This window comes from Neurospora crassa, linkage group III (assembly GCF_000182925.2).
Source record: "Neurospora crassa OR74A linkage group III, whole genome shotgun sequence".
Classification (NCBI taxonomy): Eukaryota; Fungi; Ascomycota; class Sordariomycetes; order Sordariales; family Sordariaceae; genus Neurospora; species Neurospora crassa.
In genome coordinates, this window is record NC_026503.1 from 2769455 (window position 1) to 2791463 (window position 22009).

At 52.8% G+C, this 22009-nt stretch overlaps 8 protein-coding genes across 9 annotated transcripts; 4 read left to right on the top strand and 4 right to left on the bottom strand.

The window, feature by feature from the left end:
* The first annotated feature begins 1150 nt into the window (after nucleotides 1–1150).
* Nucleotides 1151–4759, top strand: NCU00142 (hypothetical protein). Its single transcript, XM_951102.2, has one exon. It carries the CDS (start codon nucleotides 1305–1307, stop codon nucleotides 3828–3830), a length of 2526 nt encoding a protein of 841 aa, XP_956195.1. The 5' UTR covers nucleotides 1151–1304; the 3' UTR covers nucleotides 3831–4759.
* A 1388-nt stretch (nucleotides 4760–6147) lies between these two features.
* Nucleotides 6148–13086, top strand: NCU00144. 2 transcript variants are annotated; one of them, XM_011395465.1, is made up of 4 exons: nucleotides 6148–9729; nucleotides 9835–10120; nucleotides 10186–10421; nucleotides 10997–13086. In XM_011395465.1, exons 3-4 carry the CDS (start codon nucleotides 10362–10364, stop codon nucleotides 12419–12421), a joined length of 1485 nt encoding a protein of 494 aa, XP_011393767.1. In that variant the 5' UTR covers nucleotides 6148–9729; nucleotides 9835–10120; nucleotides 10186–10361; the 3' UTR covers nucleotides 12422–13086. The 2 variants fall into 2 exon arrangements, with proteins under 2 accessions (XP_011393767.1, XP_011393766.1); XM_011395464.1 differs by having other exon boundaries at nucleotides 9826–10421; nucleotides 10997–13044.
* NCU00143 (hypothetical protein) lies at nucleotides 8443–9114 on the bottom strand (the record flags this gene model as incomplete). The annotated part of the gene is made up of 2 exons (XM_951103.1): nucleotides 8443–8821; nucleotides 9023–9114. The coding sequence occupies 2 exons, from the start codon at nucleotides 9112–9114 to the stop codon at nucleotides 8443–8445; spliced, it is 471 nt and encodes a 156-aa protein (XP_956196.1).
* Nucleotides 13087–13559: 473 nt separating the features above from the next.
* On the bottom strand, nucleotides 13560–15251 carry hH3v (histone H3v). The gene is made up of 3 exons (XM_951565.2): nucleotides 14622–15251; nucleotides 14352–14476; nucleotides 13560–14268 (listed from the first exon to the last, which is right to left on the bottom strand). Exons 1-3 carry the CDS (start codon nucleotides 14740–14742, stop codon nucleotides 14047–14049), a joined length of 468 nt encoding a protein of 155 aa, XP_956658.1. The 5' UTR covers nucleotides 14743–15251; the 3' UTR covers nucleotides 13560–14046.
* A 173-nt stretch (nucleotides 15252–15424) lies between these two features.
* NCU00146 (ER-associated proteolytic system protein Der1) lies at nucleotides 15425–17312 on the top strand. The gene is made up of 3 exons (XM_951566.3): nucleotides 15425–16154; nucleotides 16231–16699; nucleotides 16757–17312. The coding sequence occupies exons 1-3, from the start codon at nucleotides 15963–15965 to the stop codon at nucleotides 16846–16848; spliced, it is 753 nt and encodes a 250-aa protein (XP_956659.1). The 5' UTR covers nucleotides 15425–15962; the 3' UTR covers nucleotides 16849–17312.
* On the bottom strand, nucleotides 16988–18450 carry NCU00147 (ARD/ARD family protein). Its single transcript, XM_951567.2, has 3 exons — nucleotides 18122–18450; nucleotides 17595–17966; nucleotides 16988–17508 (listed from the first exon to the last, which is right to left on the bottom strand). Exons 1-3 carry the CDS (start codon nucleotides 18149–18151, stop codon nucleotides 17374–17376), a joined length of 537 nt encoding a protein of 178 aa, XP_956660.1. The 5' UTR covers nucleotides 18152–18450; the 3' UTR covers nucleotides 16988–17373.
* A 572-nt stretch (nucleotides 18451–19022) lies between these two features.
* Nucleotides 19023–21993, top strand: NCU00148 (short chain dehydrogenase/reductase). The gene is made up of 2 exons (XM_951568.2): nucleotides 19023–19445; nucleotides 19511–21993. Exons 1-2 carry the CDS (start codon nucleotides 19323–19325, stop codon nucleotides 20486–20488), a joined length of 1101 nt encoding a protein of 366 aa, XP_956661.1. The 5' UTR covers nucleotides 19023–19322; the 3' UTR covers nucleotides 20489–21993.
* NCU00149 (hypothetical protein) lies at nucleotides 20917–21958 on the bottom strand. Its single transcript, XM_951569.2, has one exon. It carries the CDS (start codon nucleotides 21521–21523, stop codon nucleotides 21296–21298), a length of 228 nt encoding a protein of 75 aa, XP_956662.1. The 5' UTR covers nucleotides 21524–21958; the 3' UTR covers nucleotides 20917–21295.
* Nucleotides 21994–22009: the final 16 nt, after the last annotated feature.

The window sequence follows — 22009 nt, forward strand, 5'->3', positions numbered from 1 at the left end:
CGAATTTAATGCCCTGGGCACGGAGATATCACATGATTTTTCTACGATGGAAAGTTTGCTGCCGGTTGATTGGCCGTCCAGGTCTCGACGCTTCCAATTGGCAGGGTGTTGTGTAGGACATCGAACATGATTCGATACCAAGGGAAAGGACGTGAGAATGCAAGTGGTTCGAGTTCCCAAGCAACACCCTTTCTCCGGGTGATTGGACAAGCAAACAAACTCGTCGACAAGTTTGTCTCAAAGGAGAAAACTTGTTAGAGCGTCCTGACTGCCTACTCTCAGGACGTTGTGGTTGATGATTTCAGGTTGCATATGATGCTTCCACTCCTGCGTCTTGTGTTTGGAATGAAAACATTCCAGACAATACGGTGCGATACCCGTCCAGCTCCGTCACCAACAGCAGTACCTACATGAGTGGGATTCAACGCCAAGCACGCTGCAGCGGAAACGGAATCAGGAGCACAGAACCCACCACACCTGGTGCTAGTCCGGGGACCCTCACCGGCTGCATCCAAAATCTTCGTGGGTCAAGGGTCACCCCTGACTCCCAGGGACCAAAGGGATTCCGCAGGAAATCAACGCACATCCTTGGGAGGCCGGGCGGGGACCTGGACTGGACGGGACTCCTCCTCGCTGGATGGATTGGGGACGAGCACCATCAACCACGGCACCTAGCATGGACACACTCACCACTCTCACCCTTTGGCACCCTTCCTGAACCCTCATCCTGGGCCGGACGCATTGCAACGGGGACTGACTAGGGTAGGAATCATCCTGCATACCTGTGTACAATGGACCCAGGCCCGTCGCATCCCCCACAGTTGCGAGGTTTTCCTGAGGACAATGCTCTCTCTTTTGCTTTGATGCTCCTCCTTGACTTTCGGGCTCTGACCCTGCTGAGCCTTCGGTTGGCTAGCGATCTATCTTACTGACACTCCCTCGAACATCTCACTCACCCACTCACTCACTCACTCATCCAATCCACGTCAATCCGTCTCATCTCAACAAGACTCGCTCCGACAGCAGCGACATAGCATAACAAACAACAATATAGACTTGGTCTGGAAACTCGCCAAGTCGATCCCCGTCCCGTCCCGTGTCCACTTCGGCCGAGGGCACCGATTGTGAATGTAGAGGTATCTGAGTGAGAGGAGCAGCGAGAGAGATCCACGGTCCACACTGCAGGGCCCTGTGCTGTTCAAATCCATCTCCACTGTCCACTGTCCCCAGTCTGCAGTCCACCAGCTTGACACCGCCCACACCCAGTCCACATCCAGTCAGTCCCTTTATAGCAACGAGCAACCATGAAGCTGTGGGCCGTCTCTTCCCTGCCCGTTTACACGGAACAAGGTACACGAGGCAGGTCGGAGAACAGATCCAAGTCCTCTTCAGTTTCCGTCATTGCACCAACTTCATCCATAACAACAACTCCAACATCCACCACTTTGCCGGTACCGGCTTTCGCTCCTTCAAACAACGGCCACTTGCTACATCACGATCCTTCCAACTACATCCACAACGAGCTTCTGGAGCCATCCCTCAATGGCCCGCCGTCAGCAGAGGGCATTCGACAACTAAGCAAGCAAATGAAGAAGGTCTCCCAGAAAGACAAGCATCTCAGTCACCACACAACCTCATCAGGTTCCTCCTCGCTACGCTCTTTAACTTCAACCGACTCACCCAATACCGACGGGGCTTTCAGTCTTTCGAGAAAATCTTCAGGACGATCTACGAACAGCCACGCCATGCCGAACAAGGACCGCCCCGAGAGCGTCCAGATCTTTGGCAAGACGCTCTTCAACCGACGAGGCAGGCTGAAGCGTGAGAGCAGTTCTCAGAATCTGTATTCGGCCGAAACGGGCAGTGATGCCAATCTGCCGCTCCCCCCCACCTCGCAGCCAGCGCCAACGTCAGCCCCTTCGAGGGACTCGTCCATCCCGGCCTTCTTTAGTCGCCGCCGGACCATCAAGGCTGAGAATGCCGAAGACTCGGTAGGCCAGAGGAAGATTCAGATCTCTGGACCGTACAACTTCCAGCATGTGGCACATACCAAGAAGGGCAGCAATGTCGACGACCTGCACTTCTCCGACTTCTCATCCGACTCGCTTCCCCTTGCTGATGTTGATCTGCCACCCTCGCACCGCCCTCCTTCCATGTCGGCCAAGCAGACATCACCTCGACGGCTCATCAAGCACGCAAAGTCGCAGGATTCGATGAGCATTGCGCCTCCCCGTCCACCTAGGTCTCCGATTGAGGAGTCCATTCCAGTCCCGCCCGTTCCCGGCATCCCGCCACGAGTGTCCAGCCGCATTTCCACACCGGCAGATGGCCTCGACCCATTCACCTTGGGCCGGCCGCAGACAAGTACCGGGTTCCGTCAGGCCCAACCGCTTGCTCTCGACACAGATAGTCCCACTCCTCCGGTGACATCCCACGGACACACCCGCATGACGAGTGTTCCTGACAATGACCTCAACTGGCCGTTGCCCGCCCCGGCGAATCCCGCGTTTGATGCCGTGCCCGAGGAGGACTCTTCTATCGTGAAGCCATCCCGCGCTAGCGTCATCAGCAACTCGTCGCTCCGTGCCAGCCAGTCCGTCCCGATGCTCCGGGCTTTCTCTCCACGACAGGGCTATGATCACCACAACCGTGAACCCAGCGATAGCTTCAGACCATGCGCCCTAGCGGACGCCCAGCGAGCGCTGGTGTCCGCCCTAGATGAGATCATCGGAGGCGATCCTTCGCTTTCGCGGGAGAGCTGGGAGGATGACATTGATTACTGCTACGAACACGCCGCCGAGGCGGACTGTGACTACGAATGGGACCGCCCATCGCTGGACATCAGCCGGGACTTTGGAAGCACAGCGCCCATGGAGTACCCTTACCACCGCAAGAAGCTGTCATGCGACCCCGGTGCTTCCATGCTCACTCCGGCCCAGCTGGACATCCCCTCTCTAAGCCCAGTCAGCCTCAACTCGGCCACAACCGCACACGAAGCCATCACACCAACAGGAATGACGGCCGCCCCCCGGCCCACCTTCACCCACAGCCACAAAACCTCCAACTTTTCTCTCCCGCGGATCGAAGCTCCTACCCGCTCCGCCTCTTCCGAACGGCTCAAAACCCCCGAGCTGCACGCGCGCAAGCCCTCGGACGCCTCCAGCTTCAAGGAATCGCACGGCTTTACCCTCTCTCCCTCGCTGCTGATCCCCACCGATTTTCAACGGCAGATGCGCTTGGACTCCCTCGACGAAGTCTCAGGGGCCGGAGCTGAAGGAGACTTCAGCGACTGCCGCGGCGAATACCCTTTTGCCGCCCACGCCTTCTGCGAGCCCGGCATCTCGTCGTTAAAGTACAATCCGCATCGTGCCTCTGCTTCGACAACTGCCACGCTCGAGAGCATCAATTCGGGCCGACACGTCTCGACGGCTTCCATCTCGACTGACTTTACAAGGTTGACGCTGAGCACTAATTCGCTCGTGGATATGGAGAACTGCAATTACGAGTCGCCCGTTTGCGAGCTTCCGAACGGCAACAACCACGTCCGATCTGAGAGCGTCAGCGCCAAGGGCGCCGCCATGCCTCCCGTGCCCGAGTTTGAGGAGATTTCTGACGAGTCCCTCCGCCGGGGCGAGAGTTTTCCTAACCTTGTCGGATTGGCTCAGGATAGTGCTGAAGCACCAGTAACAGGCTCGAAGCGAAAGGATTCGATGCTGGGGCTGCAGAGGCCAGGCAGAGGCCGCGCAAGGACAACTAGTCTTAGCACGCCACCGCCCCCGAACCAGTTTTCGCTATTTCCCAATGTGAAGTTGACGGGACCTCAGATCTAGTTTCGTTCAGCTAGAAAGGAGATAGGACAATGATCGAAGCCAAGTTTGGCAAAACAGTCCTTACCAAGCACCAACACTGCCATCACTACCATTACTACCATCAACATCCCGGCGCACCGAATTGTCTTGCTTGAAATAAAGCATACGCGGTGATCGCGCGATTTCATCCTTTCCATCGTTTCCAACAACCAGCCAATCTCCTTCCTCGGAAGAGGAGGAGTGGCCGGCGTATTTTCCTTATCACCAACCATCGTCATCGTCATTGAGCATCATCAGCATCGTTCATCGTTCTTTCCTTTTCCGTAGAAATAGACCCTGGGAATCTGGAGGCAAACAGGCAGGGAGCAAGCACCGCACTTTTTTTTTTTTTTTTTTCCTGTTATTTTCATATCTTGTTCTTGTCCATCCTGCTGTTTTCTATATAGTTTTCAGTCAGTCACTCAAATCGGTCCCAGAAAGGGGCAGTGTGCGGGGCGGGGGAAAATGGAGGAAGCAACGAAAGAAGAATGAAAAAAGGCAGACGGAAGGGGGAATACGAAAAGTTTCCGATCACTTTTGCCCTTTTACACACTTTTAATCCCTCACTGAAACTCAACAATCACTCGACTTCACAACACACGTCATCAGCACCGACCGACTATCCAATCACTCAACCACAGTTTCGACAACACACACACTCACACCACACCATCCACACCACCACCACACAAATTTCCCTTTATTTTTCTTTTGCGTCCTTCTTCGATTCAAATATTTACGAGATTATGACTGTTATGAAAAGTGGGGGGAGCCGGGGGAGGGGGAGGAAGAGGAGGGGGATATATATGCGGAGAAGTCTTTACATCAAGCCATTTGTCAAAGATCCTGTGTCAATAGAAGTGTAGATGTCGCATGTAGCATGTATTATAACCAATAGGTATCTACCTACCTGTATGTGTAACAATCCCTAACTAGCTCAAGTGTCTCGTTCAGATGTACTCATCATAAAACTTTAGGGAAGCTTTGAGATGCAAATCTTGCCAGTCGAGCTTGTACCGGGGCAATTCATTGATTATGTGCTGGGCTTTACTTTACTTTGATGGCAGATCGGTAGGTTTAGGATAATACGGTTGAACTTGGGTGGTTTGCTTGACTTCGCTTGTTCCCAAATGTTGTAGACATTATTGGGGATTGATAAAGGCATCGAGAGCCCAGCAATTCGGATGTACGTATCGCAGGACACTGAAAGAGGTCCGTGAATTCTGATTCGCAGATTGGTTTGCCTTTTTTTTTTTTTTTTTTCTTTTTTTTTTTTTTCTCTGTTCTACTGTGTATAGCGGCCGCGGTGATCCGATCGGAAAGTCCATCCGAACCTCAAGCAACAAAGTGGTGATACTGTAGTCTTTGCGTTGATAACAAGCGCAAGCGCGATCTACATGGATTCGACTTTCTGTGAGACAGTGAAATCTTCATGGAAACCCCTCCCACTACCCCGATAATACACGGCCCTAGACATAGTTTCTATTGCACCCTTTACTATGTCCTATTCAAACCAGAAAAGGTCTGCCGTTCAGGATTAACGGACATCCATGACCTATGTTCAGATAACCGTGTCGGCGGATATCTTGCCTCTGTGCGACTTTGTCACTTGATTTCGCCAACAAGTCCTGATCCGGGATAGACTTCGCGGTGGTGCGATAGTATGTCTAGATTATAACCAGCAGGACTTGTCCATTCCCACCAAAAAGAGCCCAGGAAAAAGCACATCAGTCGCTTTCTGCTTGCACTGGCAAACACTGATCGGTTGAAATCGCCCATGTTGGACCGGATTCAGGTAACGCCATCGTTCGCTTCCCCTACAGACTTTGTATCTCTCAAAATTGATGCGACGATAGTTCCTCAAGCTTAAAGGTTGGGGGCCCATGCTTTGGTGCAGCCGGAAGCAGACAAGCTCAAGCTTCGAGGTTCGGCGCGAGCGGAGCCGAGCGACGGAATGTGCCAAACGGGAATGGACGCCAAACATGACACCAGGTGGAAATGCACGACATTGGAAGATCAGGGCTACCTTTGCACTTTCCAGAAGCACCCCACTCTTGTTTTGAAGCCTAGCATAAAATCACGTTATTCCAACGATAACCCTTCCTTTGTGACGACCAGTGTGCGCCTTCCATCACATGAACTTTCGCCGAGCTCGGTTGCCGTGGACGAATAGGGTTGCTAAAGCGATCTGCCAGAGCCGCCGTCGAGGGTCGTATTGCATGCGAGCGACGGGCTCTAGTGCCCAGCAGAGACGCAGCGCGCCAGTACAGGAACAAGCCCATCGGGGATACGGAAAGTCAAGCACAGCACCGTGACGCGGACGTGCTCCGTTTCGAGCATCGGCGCAACTTTTCTAATGCTTCTTTTAGGCAGGTCCTCTAATGCACATCGAGTTGTGTCGTGTCGTCTGACATGAACGTGGACCCTTTGTTCAATTTTCTCGAGTTCGATTCGGCGTTGGCAATTGCTGTGGTAAAGGGCCATTTTGATCTCGAACTCAGGTGCGACTCGTGTTTACAGCTGTACCACGAGGAACCATTAGCACCGCATGTATCACCTCCGGCTGCTTCAATCTCGGGCTGACAGGAAACGGCACTTACTCAAGGAGACTTGAGAGTATTTGCAGATGGGGAACCCGGTCATGTCGAGGAAAACACACATATCGTCTTCAGGTTGCTGGAGCCACAGCTTGGTCAAGTCGAAGGGCCAAATGTCGAAGCAAGAAGTCTGAGCCTGGACAAAGAGCGTCTCCTCATGGCTGGGGAGTGATGAAAGTGTCAAGTTCTGCTACACGATAATTCGGCCGCGGTAGATGGGTGATCTAAGCTTCTGGGCCCGCCTTCCAGGTTGAGGCGTCGTTGCCAGATGAAACGGCGACGGGGGAGACTCCCGTCTTTCGGACTCCTGCCTCACCTAGTTGGTCAATCCATCTTGGCTTGTTCGGCTATGAGGACAGATGTGGCCGACGTTGTCCGCGGGCTGTTGCTTGGAACAACAGTTCCTGAGGTGTCCCCTCACTCCCGTCAGTTGTACTTGACGTCCCGACAAACAAAGGCTGCCCTTCCGCTTCTCCATGGCTGCGCTCCATCTCAAAAACTCCCCAATAGCCCCACCTGGGGTGTATGTACGATCCTAAGGAATCGAGGACCGCAAAATCGAATGGCGGCGCAGATCATGATGAAAGGCGCCTGCGAAAACCACACAAGCTGCACTCATGTGACTTCGGTTCGTTGCTCTACACTACCAGACGAACTTGTTTGTGTGCGAAAGAGGACACAGTACCCGACCACGGCCGGCACAGCAGCAGCAAGTCCACAACGGAGAGAGAGAAACAGCGAAAAGCCGTCCTTATTCATCTGTCCCATTGGGGTCATCATCTGGGCTACTATGTACCGTCTACGTCTAGTCCATACAACCTGAAAGCCTACATAGTTGGGCGGGGATCTCCATCCGATCGTACTCGCCAGTCATTATGCGGGGACGAAACGCCCAGCATCCATCCAGCAGGACATAGGTCGCTACTACACTAGTCGACTGTAGGTCTAGTCGGTCTGCACCTGGATACCATCCTCCTGCCCTCCGACTTTCGAACCAAACTGCAATCAGGCCATACTCTCTTCTCTTCGGTTTTACGAACAAACACATCCCGTACAACGACCAATCCGACTCCGATTGTGTTGCTGTCATGGAAGTCACGGCTGGGTCAAAGGCAACGGAAGTCATGAAGTCTTCCGCAAACCGGGACTTGCTCGGTCGAACCGGTTTGGTGCATAAGACAGTGGAGGCACCTCTACGTGGCCTCCTGAACTCTGGACCAGGTCACGGTATGTCCCAGGTTTCTGCCTCCTCTAGTTTGTGTGTCGAGGTATCGAGCCAACTTCATCCAAGGTCGTATCTGCCGCTGCTCGCCCATAAAAAATCACCTCACATCTTCCAATATTTCTGGCATGGAAACAACACAAGACCTAGCGCAGATTCTTCTTCGTTGCCTACCGATTCCATTTTACGCTGGCATTCATTGGGATGGCGTCACCCCTGGACCGCAAATATCACGTGCGGCTCTGTTTCAATCCCTGCCCAGCTTCCGCTTTCCGCGCGATGCCTGTCAAGGCCTGTCACCTCAAGGCCTGTCTCATCTGTCCTAGCACTCTGCGCTACCAAGATCGAGGGCTGAATCCCAAGGGTTAGGTACCCAAGCAGGCCAAGGGCTTCCTTCCCCATACTGTCCGCCCTATATTACCGTCGTCTTATCGTGGCGACGAGACGACCAGAGCTGTCAAACCAGCATTTGATCATTATCCACCTCAGTACGATATGCTCTGTCTGTTAACCAGCCTGTCCAGCAGCCCGTCTGCGCATCTGCCTCGGACGTCCCAGTCTGCCGTTGCTTTTGCTGCCTCAAGTTTCAGCAAACACGCGACCGGAAGCCGGATGCCATGCGAGTGCCTCCACAATGCGCGCGGCTTCGTCAACCCCGGCCTCTTCCGATTCTGGTCTGGAGCCCTTCCCCACCGGAGACAGGAGACAGAAAGACTGGCCACACCCAAGGCGACCATCCAAAGGGGAGACTATGGAGCAGACGGTCTGCCGGGGTCTAAAAAAAAATCCAGCCAACTCCATCGGCGTGTTCTGAATAGCAGCTTATTCGTTCAACACGGGACCACTCTAGTCGCCCCGTAGCGCGATCAACCGCAGCATTGCACTCTTCTGATTCGCCGATTTCTTGATTCTGGAAACCGCAATGGGGCTTCTCCAGTTCCTGGCCTATTTTGGTGATGACGGTGCTACCATTGCTGGCCCGTTGAGCCGATGGGACTATGGATCTCTGCAAGTGCCTCAGTGCTGAGGAACGTCCTGCAAGACAACCTGATAATCTCCCCGGTCTTAGCAGTCGAATGTAGGACTCCTTTAGGGCTGCAACATGAATCCCACCCTGCAGCCTATGTATTTGACGGTTACTACTCCCGAGTACTCTGTACAGATGTCACAGTACAATTTGGCCTGTACAGTCACCCTTGGTCACCATACCCTTGAAGATTCTTGACGAGCATTGCCCACCAACGTGTCACGACGGCTGTGGTACAGCCTGGCATTCACGGACCAAACTAATTTGCTATATGGATTCTGCAATAGTTCTCTTCGTCATAGCGGAAACGGGCGGTAAAACGACGAACTCGGCATCGGAATTGCTATTTTCATCGGTCACTCGCTCATCATCTGCCACTCTTGCAGTGAGATCTTTCCTTTCGAAAATGATGGATCCCATCGTTGCTCTCTCCGCCCGAATTTCTTTCCAGATGCAGAAGGCATAAGCTAGGAGACATCGTCCGGTCTCTACCAGGCCCGACCAGGGTCAGCGACCCTCAACTACCCTGGCAGAGCGACGGCGCCTGGGGTTCAGTACCTCAGGGGTGATTCCACATCGCCGTCAAAAGTTTGCTCGGCTGTGTGGGTGTGCACACTTTTTACCGTTCATTGTCCACGGTAAGGTAAGGACGGCGAATAGTGGCGGACGTGGCTTCAAGTATAGGTGCAACATACTGGACACTCGAGCGTGCCAACCGGCCATGTCGAGTAACGCGGTGCTATATACTCGGCTGCCGCGGCTACAGTCACTCCGCAGCCGGATCAACCATAGCCCTCTGAAAATCAAAATGTCAAGAAGGGATGATAGAAATGTAACAGGATCGAGGACGGGCGGCACTGCACAGAAAGTAGGAGAGTGTCATATATTAAGGAAGGCCCAGCGGCTCGGACCGAGCAGGTAACCACGAAGCCAGTGGCTGCCATAACCTCCGCTCATATCTTCGGAAGTATTACTGCGTACGTGGTATTCCTACGAGGGTCTGTCAGCCACTTGACCTGCAACTCGGGAGATCAGGTAATCCCCTCCGTCCCGCCCCCTATACATACATGGTACATCTGAACGGCACACTTGTTTAGGTTTAGCCCAAGTTACTGACTACCAGGTGGGGAGACCTGAAAGCCATAGGCGCTCACTCCACCACCATTCATCCTTCTCAACAAGCATTGCCCCATTCTTGTGCTTCTACCAGTTTCTTAAGGGTAGCCGGAACTTAGTTTGGACGACAGAACAACGGCCAGCGCAAACAAGACCAATCTCGAACAAGCTCGATCTACCACGGGCATTGGGCATACGGCAAGCACAACCTCCCAAAGCCGTCTGAGTCTCACTTCCGCATATTAGGGCTGGACTGGATAGGCGAGAAACCTGTGAGATCCCTTGATCCCGAACGGAGTAAATTACTTAGGTAATTTGTGCTGAGCGAGGCGTCGGCGGCCTGAGGACCACCTGAATGTTGACAGCGAATGGAAGAGCCGATCTTAGCCTGGTCGTCATCTATCCATCGAAGTATATAGTGACCTTTAACGAGGAGTCAAGTGTCCAATTGCTTGTGGGCCACGCCATATTTCACCGAAAACTTCAAATTTCCCGGCTTTGCGTATTTGGGTTTCCGCTGCGCATAACCTGGGACACAACCGCTTCAAAAGATGGCACGAACTTACGGCGATCAACCGGGTTTCGACAACTACGGCGCCGGAACATATGAGGTACGCAAACTTTTATTGCCTTACTCGCCTTTTTCCGATCTGAACCGAGCCTTTTCACTCGGAAGTCAACCATTTCTGTCCCCTGCTTAGCGATTTGAGGGCTGGACCAGCTGGGTGAGCGGAGGGACAGTCAGAGAATCAGCATTGCCCTCCCTCAAACACCCAAGTGGCTGGAGACGGCTGTGTCGTGCAGGCTCTACAGGTCAAGAAACTCGAGCAAGTCAGACTCCACAGCCAAGGCTGCCTATGTGGATGACTGGGTGACTTGAAACCCAAGAGTTCGAGTGAGCAAAATGTCCTCATTGATGCTTAAGACTTCGGTGCGTATATGGCATAGTTGCCGGTCATTACATGGTCGATCAGGAGAGCATCGTGAACTGGGAGACAGGAGACCACTGTGAGGAAATTTCGTTGTCGGGGTCATCCAGATAGACGAAAAGGGAGAAAAGCAGTCATGAGGTTGGTAGAGATAACGTGAGATGGAGGGCCGGGACTAGACGCATGCCTTTATACGCCTCACAAGCAAGCAAATCCGACCATCGCAGTATAACTGACATATCACAATGCATTTTCAGGAGATGATGACCGAAGTACCCTCAGCCTTCAGTCTCGGCAGCGGTCCGAAAGGTCTTGGCATACCCGAACACGCCACTTACTCCGAAAATCAAACCACTTCAATCCACACCACACACCAGCGGAGCGGGCCGAGCTTACCCTATCCGAACTTCGCCTCTTCAGCCCGGCAAACCACGCTTGCAACTTCTCCAAGTTTCCCTGTAACGACAGCGTCATATCACGTTCCGACTCCTGAGAATCCCACGCAGCCTCCTTACTATCAGCAAGGGGCTGGGTGGGAGCAACAACAACTACCATCCACGAGCGCCGCCGCTCTGTACAACCGCGAACACACGGCGGTTCCAGCACCTCCGGCTTTGACACCTTACGAATTCGCGCCTTCGCATGATATTTCGGGTTCTTGCCTTGGTGACGGTAGCACTTACGGATCGCCGCCTGTTGTCCAGAGTCCAATACAGCCCGGGTTTGGGTTCTTGTGGGCGAACGGTCACCCGCCTAACAGCGTTGGATCGAACACGCCTTCCCAAAGAGCTATAGCATCACCGACTGCGAGAACATTCGAGTCAATCAGCGCGCCATCCGACACTGGATTTTCGGATCACTCGGACGGCGTCGCTTATGCAAACATTGATGAGAGAGCCAATCATCAGCAACAGCAGCAGCAGCAGCAGCAGTCGCAGCAACATCGATGGGTCCAAACTACTACCGTGTCAATGGAGGGATGCAACAAGAGCGAGGACGGTCCGTGGAATACCGGCGAAAAGAAGGCCTTTGGCCAAATCATGACACCGATATCTTGCGCGTCACCGTTCAACGCAGCCGCAGCAGTGCCACCAGCAGTACCAGGAGGTGCTGCTAAGGCCGCGAAAGGGACCGCGTCTGCAACTGCCGCCTTGAGCAAGAACAAAGGAAAACTGCGAAGCGCCTCACGGGCTCCCAAGAACATCCAGCCGCGACCGGAAGAGACGCCGGAAGAGCGAAAGTCGCGCAACTCGCATAATTTGGTGGAAAAGCAGTACCGCAACCGACTCAATGCCCAGTTTGAGAGGCTCCTGGCTGTACTCCCGGACTCTGTGCGCTCATCGATGACCATGATCGGCGGCTGTGGCGGGGACCCGGACGGCGTCAACGGCAATGGTGGTGGTGGTAGCGTTATACCGGGCCAACACCCTTCGCTTGACTTTAGTATTGAACGGCGTCTGAGCAAGGCCGAGGTGTTGGATATGTCGAGGCGTTACATATTATCGTTGGAGAAGGAACGGGATACTCTTGAGAGGGAAAAGGAACAGTTGATGCATAGCATTGATCAACTGAGGCAAGGCCATGGTCATCCCAGCCACGGTGGCCATGCTGGTGCGATGTACTTGGTGGATAGGAACGGAATCCCGATAGGGCATGGGCACATGAGAGGAGTTGGAGGTTGATTTAACCCGGTCTTTTGTTTCTCTTCGTCGGGAGCTGTATAATCTTTCCTCATGTCAATTCATTCAACAGAACACACCAAACCAGGAAGAAAGAAAAAAGAGAAAGAAAAAAAGAAAAAATGAAGAAGAAGAAGACGAAGAAGACGACGGAAGACGAAGAAGAAGAAGAAGAAGAACAGAAAGGAAAAGGGAAAAAAAAGCGTTATAGAAGGTACAGAATGTAGAGGTTGGTTGCGCTTTGAGAGGGTTCAAAAAGTACCTTCAGAGTTGTTGATGACCATATATCTATGTTTACTTGTTATTGCTCTTCAGCGGAGAAGTCGAGCGAGCGGCACTGCGGACACTGAGCACACGTATCATGCTGGCATTAGCTAAGCATATGGTTATGATTATTGAAAATCGGATCAGTTACTGGGTAAAACTATAGCTTGTATTGAGTGCCCAACGGGAAATTAAGCACATAGACTACCAGGTTATCAACAGCCGGCCCCCTTTTTCCTTTTCCCTTTTCCCTTTTCGATGGTATTCACAGAAGCTTCGTGTATGACCGTTGGTGTACAGAGGACGCTGTCTGTCTACCCAATCTGTGCTTAGTATGGGCAATCCATATCCTTTTTTTTTTTCCTTTTATCTTTATGATATTTTATCTTTATGATATTTTATCTTTATGATATTTTATCTTTATTCTCTTTTCCCAAGAGACGAATTCCGGATCCATATTAGTTCAGGCGCATGTCCCAATAGACTCGACAATAATGCGAAAACGTATATATACTCATTCTTGTCTCTGAAAACACAATATTTAACGCCGCTTTTCCTTGAGCGCAAAATCAATCAAATGATAATCTTCCCCACGGGATGCCATTGAACGCCGCCGCCGCCTGCCTGCCGACCCAAAGATCAAACCAGCACACCCATACACATACTTGAGATCAATGCCGAGCCGAGCCGCGCCATTTTCCGCCAACCACTGACTGGAATTGTCGCGTTTTGACCACCATTGACCGTCCCGAAAAAACACATCGAGACTTCTCCGACCTGGCATGCCAGAGAGTGGCCAGATTTCCCTTTCGCACTCATGGCCCTTCTTTCCAATCAGATTATGCGTTTGACCCCCTCCCCCCCCCCCCCCCCCCCCCTCTCTCTTTGGCCCCCACGCTAAAGCTGTTTGAGCCAGCTAAAGTCATCCAAGTGCGCGCAGATTCTTGGCTGCCGTCCGTTCATCGTTCTTTCTGCCGTCGTACTGGCGATGGGATTTTCTGTAGGCGGAGTCACGGGACATATCACAATCCCGTGTCCTCTCCCTTCCTACAACCCAACCGAGCAAGAAGACACGATCCAACGTCGCGCGCCTTCAACTTTTGGGAATACCCATACCCTGGCAATTTCATCCCTTCCACTTCCCTAACACCTCCCGTTCCCTTCTCGCTGCTCGAGATAGGATATCTGACTGACTTGGACCAAATTGACATAGCCAGACCATGCCAGGCTAAACCTTATGGTCCATTACAGTAGTAATAAGTAGTAGAAGTAGTAGTAGTAGTAGCAACAACTTTCGACTGCGCTTCCGCTTCCGCTACCGCTGCTGTTGCTGCATCAGCCGCACCGCCATGCGCTAATCACACTCATACCCACCCAGCACCTCCCCACACGCCGCGTATCCGGCGAGCCAGCTGGATGTCCTTCTGCATGATGGTGACGCGCTTGGCGTGGATGGCGCACAGGTTGGTGTCCTCGAACAGGTGGACGAGAAAGGCCTCGGCGGCCTCTTGCAGGGCCAGGATGGCTTGCGACTGCCAACGCATTTCCTCGTCCATGGGGCGGAATTGCATGGCTATTTCGCGGACCTACGGTTACAAGAAAGGGTAAGTCACGGAATCAGGTTTTTTTTTTTTGAAGAAGCGTACTATGCATAAACAACAATACGTACCAATCGCGCAAAGGGAAGCTTGGCAACCAAGAGATCTGTCGTCCTTTGGTAGTTGCGGATCTCCTTGAGCGCAAGCGTGCCGGGTCTGTAACGCCTCTTCTTGCCCTGGGGGACGGGGTCGCCGGCTGAATTTGTCAATGTTAGCTGCATGCGATCCTAACTGGGGTCGTATCCAATGGATCGATACTCTCCGCGCGTGCGCGCCTTAGGTATGTTGCGCTGAAAGCACCGCCGTAGATGGGACCAGGTGGATGGAGTGGTACGACATACGCTGAACACTGCTGGCGCGCGACTTCCTTCTTCCCGGGGGAGTGGCCTTGGGCGTCGGCACCGCCGCGGCTTTCTTAGACACCGCCTTTGACTTTGTTACTCCTCCCTTCTTTGGTGGCATTGTTGTTTATCGATGATGGTGAATGTATTGATAGGTGGTTGGTTCGCTAGTGACGCACTCGGATGGCGAAGCTTGAGGCCGTTGTTTATCGATAAGTCGTTTTTGAATGTAGCGAAGTGGAGGTAGCGGAAGCTGAAGCTAGGTGATCGCAATTGACCAAAGACCGGAGAGCTGGGTCGGTGTTGTTGTTTACGTCGGGAGCTCTAGAGTGGATGCGCCGGCGGTGCAAGGCAGCAAGGATGAGCAAAGTCGCTGTCGGGATCGAAAGGCAAGAAAGAGGACAAAGAAGATCCGAGGTTGCCCACTAAACAAAGCCGGCAATGCCAACTCACACAATTATTATCCACGGTGTCTGTACACAAGGGGAGTGGTTGGGTCTAACGTCGACTCGCTGGAATGGGGAACCTTGACGCGTAGGTCTACGCTTCTTTTTGATCGCGACTGGGCGCGCCGCTCGGTCACAGTGAATTTTGTGGGGTTCCATAATGGAGCTCGAGGAATGGGAGTCCGCTAGAGGTACCTCAGCGGGCAGGGGCACGCAGCCCGGGGTTTGGATCACTGGCAGCGGGGAAATGTGGGGTCCGGCCCAAGCAGTTCTTTGTCAACGTCCATACATTTACACTACATTCCTACCTAGGTATGCATAAATGCATAGGTAGGCACTACGGATAGTATCATATCTGGGCATGTCGTTCGCCCCTGTCAAAGTTCGACGCACAGCGCTTCCAGTGGCCACGGCACCTCAGCGCTTTCCACTGCCACACTTGCAGCTGCAGCCGCCTTTCCCCATACACTAGTTCCGCTAGCGAACCCGCCAGCCCGTGGCCCCGTCTTCCTTGCTTCCCGTCTTGAGACTACTTACTACCTCTACCTACCTAACCAGCTTGTAAACTGTGCACCTATTGGAAACCTTGTAGAGGACACGACATCATCAACACCGCGGCATCTAGTCATTCATCAACGTAACCTCCCACGCTCTTTTCCCTCGGGGTAGGCGTTATCACATAGCTAGGTCAAACGTATTCCGTCAAGAGATTGCTCCTCGTTCCAATCCGAATCCACGCATCGTCGCCGTTGAACCTGCACCAGATTGGAGACGGTACCCAATTCATACCATCCGTGTTAGCGACGCCGCTATCGCCCGGCAGACAGGACCCGCCAAGCATCCGATAACGAATCAACACCAACTGCGCAGTCGTTTGCTCTACGAACATTTCACCATGGACCAGATGATCGGTGGTGGTGGCGGCGATGCCGGCCGCTTCCCGCTCGAGACGTGGTTCTGGGAGATGCCCATCTGTACAAGGTGGTGGACGACGGCAACCATGCTCATGAGTGGCTTGGTCCAGTGCGAGCTTATAACTCCCTTCCAGCTCTTCTATAGCTACCGCGCCGTATTTGTTAAGTCACAGGTTCGTCGTGTACATGTTCATATTTCTACGAGAGAAATAGTTCGCTGACATGGCTGCTGTTGGTGTTCCTGCTCAGTACTGGCGACTACTCACCACCTTCCTCTACTTCGGGCCCTTCTCCCTCGACCTTCTCTTTCACGTCTACTTCCTGCAACGCTACTCGCGATTACTCGAAGAATCGGCAGGCCGATCACCAGCACACTTCTCATGGCTGTTACTGTACGCCATGGTGTTCCTCCTGATCCTGTCGCCGCTCGTTTCCATGCCATTTCTCGGCCATCCGCTTTCGTCGACGCTGGTTTACATATGGTCTCGCCGTAACCCAGATACCCGGTTAAGCTTCCTTGGGTTACTGGTGTTTAGCGCACCCTACTTGCCGTGGGTACTCATGGCTTTTAGCTTGACCCTTCATGGCACAATTCCCAAGGATGAGTTGATGGGCATGGTCATTGGTCATATCTGGTACTTTTTCACCGACGTGTATCCTCCTCTTCACGGCGGCTCAAGACCCCTTGACCCGCCCATGTGGTGGCGTCGTATCTTTGGTATGTAGTCTTCCTTTTGCTGCTCCGATGTACAATATGCTAACAACGATCTCAAAGAGGGCCGGCCACGCGAGGAGACCACGGATGGTATCAACAACGAGATTGCAGTCGCTGGCGCTCCCGAAGTTGCGCCACCCGAGGTCCGCTAAGGCGTGTGAATTGGGGAATGGGAAGCCGGTTGTACAATCCTAGTCAGGACCACGGGCTACAACTGCATGACAGGTTAGGTCATGCTAATTTGCTGACATTTCTGTTTCAAAAGGAGGATACCAGGCGTTTTTAGGAAGTTCGGGATCAGTTGACACAAGACAGTCATTCACTACGGCACAAAAGTAGCGCACTTTATGCATGCGGTCTTGCGGTTTCGTTCAGGACAACACCATGACATATCAGAGGAAGAGTAAAACCAGGTCCACGTCAAACCAGCTATGCCAGAAAGCCCGATTACCACAAGCTTAGGTAGCGGCCAGGTCGGTATGGCAAAAAGGGAAACACCTGAATGGTCGCACACCAGACTTTAGTTGATAGGTGCTATAGATATTTCGCATGCATTTGGGTATAGATATGTGGCGCTTAACGCAAAGTAGCGAACTCGGCTAGCGTGTTGTTTTGTGCTTTCCTTGTTTCAAGTTGTGGTGGCTATAAAGGCTATGTCCCATCCCTTTTGGCTGCTCCTATGCCTGTTCAGCTTGGGCCTTCAGGAACTGAGTGACATACTCCTGGCGGTAGGGGTTCTCATCAAGCCCCTCGGTACGGTTCAGAGGCGTCCACTTGGGCTCTTCCTTGAACAGACGCATAGCCTGGATATACTTTTACACGGTAAAGGGTATGTCAGTTCTCCATCTCCAAAAATCGGATGCCGATTCCACCGAAACAGGAATAGGGATAAACATACGTTGGTATCATCAGTAGTAAACCTATGATAAATGCCTGCAGGCAGGATGATCAAATCATCCTTGACAAGCTTGATGCGAATCCACTCGTCGCCCTCGTTGCGCACGTCAAAGTACCCGGCACCATCGCGAATGTACCGAATCTCCTCGTCCTCGTGCAGGTGCTCGTCGAAGAACTGGCGCACCTTCGTCTCGTAGATGGCCCCCATCTTCTCGGGCGAGACGATGATCTCGTCCCGGTTCTTGTAGCCGCGCTCCGCCGCCAGTGTGTTTACGCCCTCGACATCCGGGAACCGGAAGTAAAGGACGCCGACCTTTTCAAGCTCCGCGACCGTCACTTCCTTGCCGGAGTCGTGGGGGAGGCGTTGATCACCCTGATCATTTTTTTTTATTACGTGGTTAGTGACGGGTGATGGATGAGTGTTGGGCCTGGGGAAGGAATGGAAGATTTTCTATGACGGGAACCCATGTAGACAGGCAAACAGGGAACGAAGTGAGTCCCGTTGGATCATGTGTCGAGGTAGCTTACAGGAAGGTTGTCGTAGAAGTAGGCCTTCATTTTGCCGGGCTATTTTACTGTTTGATAGTTGTCTGCTTCTGGAACGGGGGGTAGAGGTATCAATGAGACGACGCCGCGGGGTTTTGGTACTAGGTGTTGTTGCGATGAATTGTGGGGCCAGCAAGCTAGGTGGAAACAAGATGGTTGGAGATGGTTCAGGGATGATGGTTTAAGTGTGATGATGTGTATAGACTATATAGAGTTCATTCCTTATTCTCAAGAAACACTTCAGATGGAGGCCTTTTTTTTGGACCGGATTTCACACTGCCACAGACAAATTTTCGGTTGTGGCCGGGTTGTATCATACCATGCCCATGTTTTTCTACGACAAAAGCGGGTGACGTATGGAGGGGTTTTTCTTTGGTGAGATGCTGTACGAAAATTGCGCCATCGCCCCCTCGATACAACGATTCGGCACTTGATCACCCGGCTCGGCTTTACCACGACCGCCCGGATTTCTAGTTCAGGGGTAGTAAACATTGATGTTGTACAGGGTTGCTGCTTGTGCTGCTGCCAGGGACGTGTTCTTGGTGACGACTTATGGTCCTTGCGGAGCATCCAGATGAGCCATTGTCAGTGCAGCTGCTGACGGTATCGGTAATCATCTTAATAACAAGATTTAAATGTTACTTCAACAAGGAAATATGCTTGAAAAACATCGTGAAACACACACGTTTAACAGGATCGATCAAGTTACCATAAACGGATCATTCGTACACTTACATAACCATGCATTGATAGGAAGCGAATGTAGAGATCACTTAAGGCGGGCGAATGCTTGTATCGGGCCAGGAAGGGAGAAATGCAACTACTGGGGTCTGACTAACACCTTCATGTGTCCTGTGAAATCCAATCTCGTGAACATGTTAGGGCTGATGCTCCTTCGGGACTTCATAACACCCCTTGTTTTCATCATCGTATCACGTTTTTCTTCAATCAAGCTTCGTCCACGACACCTCAGGCCTTGACTCGGTCATTAGATCATTGCTATTCCCACTGGTCGTGACAATGACATGAGATTCGATAGAGCGGGCGTCTGCGTATCGCACATTGCACCGCCGGCATTGCCAGTTGTTATCCCTGAGCTTCAATAGGAACCTTCACTTGGGCCTTCTGGCGCTTCAGAGTACATCGAATTCAAACCACCGCCCTTCATCACAACCTCGCCGTCATGGAACAAGGAACTCCAAGCATAACCGGGAGTGAGACTCCTAGTAAAAAGGGGAAGGTCGCACTCCCAGCGAGTTGCGATCCACCACAGCCTGGCGTACCACGGAAGCCCCTAGTTTGGATCGTAAGAAGCCTCATTCCCTCCCATACTCCAAAACCCCTCATTTGACTGACACACACCTACCGCAGGTCTTCGGCGGCACCGGCCAAATTGGCCGTTCCCTGGTCAAGAGCTGCCTCAACCACGGCGACTTCGTCACCATCGTAGGCCGCATCTTCGAGTCCACGCGGGAGCAGATGGCTGCGGCGCACCTGCACCACCCGCAAGCAGAGAACGCCTTCGGCACTCTGTGCGACGTGCGCGACTACGCCTCGGTCAACCGGGTCATTGACCAGACGCTCGACCGGTTCGGGCGCATCGACTGCATCGCCAACTGCTCCGGCTACGGCGTCATCGGCGCGTGCGAGGATCAGGACGAGCACGAGATCCGCAACCAGTTCGAGACGAACTTTATGGGCACCGTGCACATCATCCAGGCCAGCCTGCCCTATTTCCGCGAGTTAGGGCACGGCGGGCGGTACATCATTTTCAGCTCTACGTCTGGGGCGCTAGGCGTGCCGGGTCTGGGACCCTATTGTGCGACCAAGTATGCGGTGGAAGGTCTGATTGAGGCGATGCTTTACGAGGTCGACGCGTTCAACATCAAGGCCACCCTCGTCGAACCGGGGTTGGTAAGGAGGGACGAGGCTGATACATCTATGGTGCCCCGCTGGGGCCATTTCTTGATCAAGCCGGCCAGTGAACCGTACTCACATGCGACGTCGCCGGCGCTGCATGCGAAAAGGATGGTGCAGTGGTTGGGCGATAAGCAGCCGACCAGTGCCCAGAAGTGCGCGGACTTGGTGTGGCAGCTGGGCCACTGCTCGTACCCGCCGCTGAGGCTGCTGTTGGGTAGTTATGCGATTGAGAGTATCCGGGACCGGTTGCGGTCAGTAACGGAGGAGCTGGAGGACTGGAAGCACCTGCATTTTCCGGTGGCGCCGGAGCCGGGGAGTAGCGGGGAGAATAGGGGCGAGGACGGCGAAAACAAGGGGAGTGATAACGTCGACAGAGACCAGGACATGGAGATGGAGGTTGAGACGTCTCCTACTAGCACCAAGGAATGATCACCCTGAAACATTGGACGACAAGACGCTTCCTGCCCGCTCCAAAGTTGCCGGCTGCAGCCTGCAGGCACCATATAACGTCTCTCATCTGACCCCTTCACCACAACGGGCTCTGCTGTGCTGGTCTCATGGCGCAGTGGTTCCGTTCCGTTGATGAAAACATTGCCGGGTGCGCGGTACTCGTGGCATGGTTTTCGTACGTTGCAGCTGGAGCATTGTGGTTCGTTCCACTAGCTTACCTGGGCGACCGAGCTTTTTGCGATTTCCATCGAATAGCGGGATGGCTGGAGATAAAGCATTTGGGTGTTTGCATTTTTCTTCTTCCTTTTTTTTTGAATTTTTGAAGGAGGCTTTTGTTGATCGCAGTAGGGAAGATGCGCATCATCAGTCTCAGGTTCAGAACACAACGAAGACGCGCTACGCAGACATGGCATTGAAGCAGGCCAGAACATGCTTATAGGGGAGAATAATGGAGTGATTCAATGATATATCAACACCCGCTCCTTCTGGCAATTGCCCGCGTGAAGCGTAAATCGCCTCTCAATCCGCTCCCCACATCTGGGCGTAAATGCATGCTACCGTCTTCTAAATCAATCATCCCTTTTCCTTTCCCGCTTCCTTTAACCCCCTCTCCCAACCTTACATGCCCTACCTAACACTCTCCCCATCTATCCTCACCCTCCGTACCAATCCATCGTTGTTATCCTTTACCCTCACCTTTATCACCACTCTTAGCTCCCTCACCAGCCTCCGCAGTGGTTTCCACGGTAGCCTTGTCAGTCGTCATTGGCACTGGTCCTGCCCCTGCTACTGAGTGCCAGTACCCTTTTCAGCCTCTTCCTTCATCTTCTGCTTCTCGGCGGCCTCGGCCTTGGCCTTTCTCTCCGCTTCGTGCATTTTTTTCTTCTCAGCCTCCCACTGGTCCTTGTCCATCTTGCTTTGAAGCAGCCTCATTGATCTCTCCAGCTCCTCTTCTTGCTTACCGCTGAGTTTTTGGCCGACGGATTCGTGCTTTGGGGGAGGCTTGTTGTCCATTTGGTGGATGACAGGAGGAGATGATCTATAATGTGTTATGTGGTGATGGTGGTGGTGGTCTTGATATTCTCTGAGTATGCGTGGGCTTCGTCGACTGACCCGCTGACCTGCTGTTGGAGGAAGAGAAGAGGTGAGAAGTGAGGGATGGTCTTGCGAAGGGATTCTGTATAGTTGTTGGGTTGACAGTACCTTGACTGGATGTAAACGCAAGGGTCGCCTATGGTTTCGTATCCGTTTTTGGGTCACAGTTGCTTGTTTTGTTCTGTCTCGAGACGGCTCCGCGGAGATGGGTTGTAAGTGATGAGCAAGGTACGGTAGGCGGGTACAGGGATGTCATTGGATTCGCGTCATTGAGACGAAGTAATTCTAATGATGGGCGAAATGCTGGATTTGTGGCTTGGAGGAGAGTAAAGGAGTGGCGGGCCACCAGGCCAGGTCTAAATACTGCCAAAACGGAAAACTGGATTGGGGTGCGCCTTCCACGCG

Excerpts from the sequence above, each read along its gene's own strand:
- hH3v (XM_951565.2), bottom strand. The coding sequence starts at position 14,742 with ATGCCACCAAAGAAGGGAGGAGTAACAAAGTCAAAGGCGGTGTCTAAG. Across the intron at positions 14,477-14,621 it reads GCGCGCCAGCAGTGTTCAGC|CCGGCGACCCCGTCCCCCAG; the intron begins GTATGTCGTACC and ends TGACAAATTCAG. Across the intron at positions 14,269-14,351 it reads AGCTTCCCTTTGCGCGATTG|GTCCGCGAAATAGCCATGCA; the intron begins GTACGTATTGTT and ends TTGTAACCGTAG.
- NCU00146 (XM_951566.3), top strand. The coding sequence starts at position 15,963 with ATGGACCAGATGATCGGTGGTGGTGGCGGCGATGCCGGCCGCTTCCCG. Across the intron at positions 16,155-16,230 it reads CCGTATTTGTTAAGTCACAG|TACTGGCGACTACTCACCAC; the intron begins GTTCGTCGTGTA and ends GTTCCTGCTCAG. Across the intron at positions 16,700-16,756 it reads GTGGTGGCGTCGTATCTTTG|AGGGCCGGCCACGCGAGGAG; the intron begins GTATGTAGTCTT and ends ACGATCTCAAAG.
- NCU00142 (XM_951102.2), top strand. The coding sequence starts at position 1,305 with ATGAAGCTGTGGGCCGTCTCTTCCCTGCCCGTTTACACGGAACAAGGT.
- NCU00149 (XM_951569.2), bottom strand. The coding sequence starts at position 21,523 with ATGGACAACAAGCCTCCCCCAAAGCACGAATCCGTCGGCCAAAAACTC.
- NCU00148 (XM_951568.2), top strand. The coding sequence starts at position 19,323 with ATGGAACAAGGAACTCCAAGCATAACCGGGAGTGAGACTCCTAGTAAA. Across the intron at positions 19,446-19,510 it reads GGAAGCCCCTAGTTTGGATC|GTCTTCGGCGGCACCGGCCA; the intron begins GTAAGAAGCCTC and ends CACCTACCGCAG.
- NCU00147 (XM_951567.2), bottom strand. The coding sequence starts at position 18,151 with ATGAAGGCCTACTTCTACGACAACCTTCCT. Across the intron at positions 17,967-18,121 it reads ACTTCTACGACAACCTTCCT|GGTGATCAACGCCTCCCCCA; the intron begins GTAAGCTACCTC and ends AAAAATGATCAG. Across the intron at positions 17,509-17,594 it reads TTACTACTGATGATACCAAC|TATATCCAGGCTATGCGTCT; the intron begins GTATGTTTATCC and ends ACCGTGTAAAAG.
- NCU00144 (XM_011395465.1), top strand. The coding sequence starts at position 10,362 with ATGGCACGAACTTACGGCGATCAACCGGGTTTCGACAACTACGGCGCC. Across the intron at positions 10,422-10,996 it reads ACGGCGCCGGAACATATGAG|GAGATGATGACCGAAGTACC; the intron begins GTACGCAAACTT and ends ATGCATTTTCAG.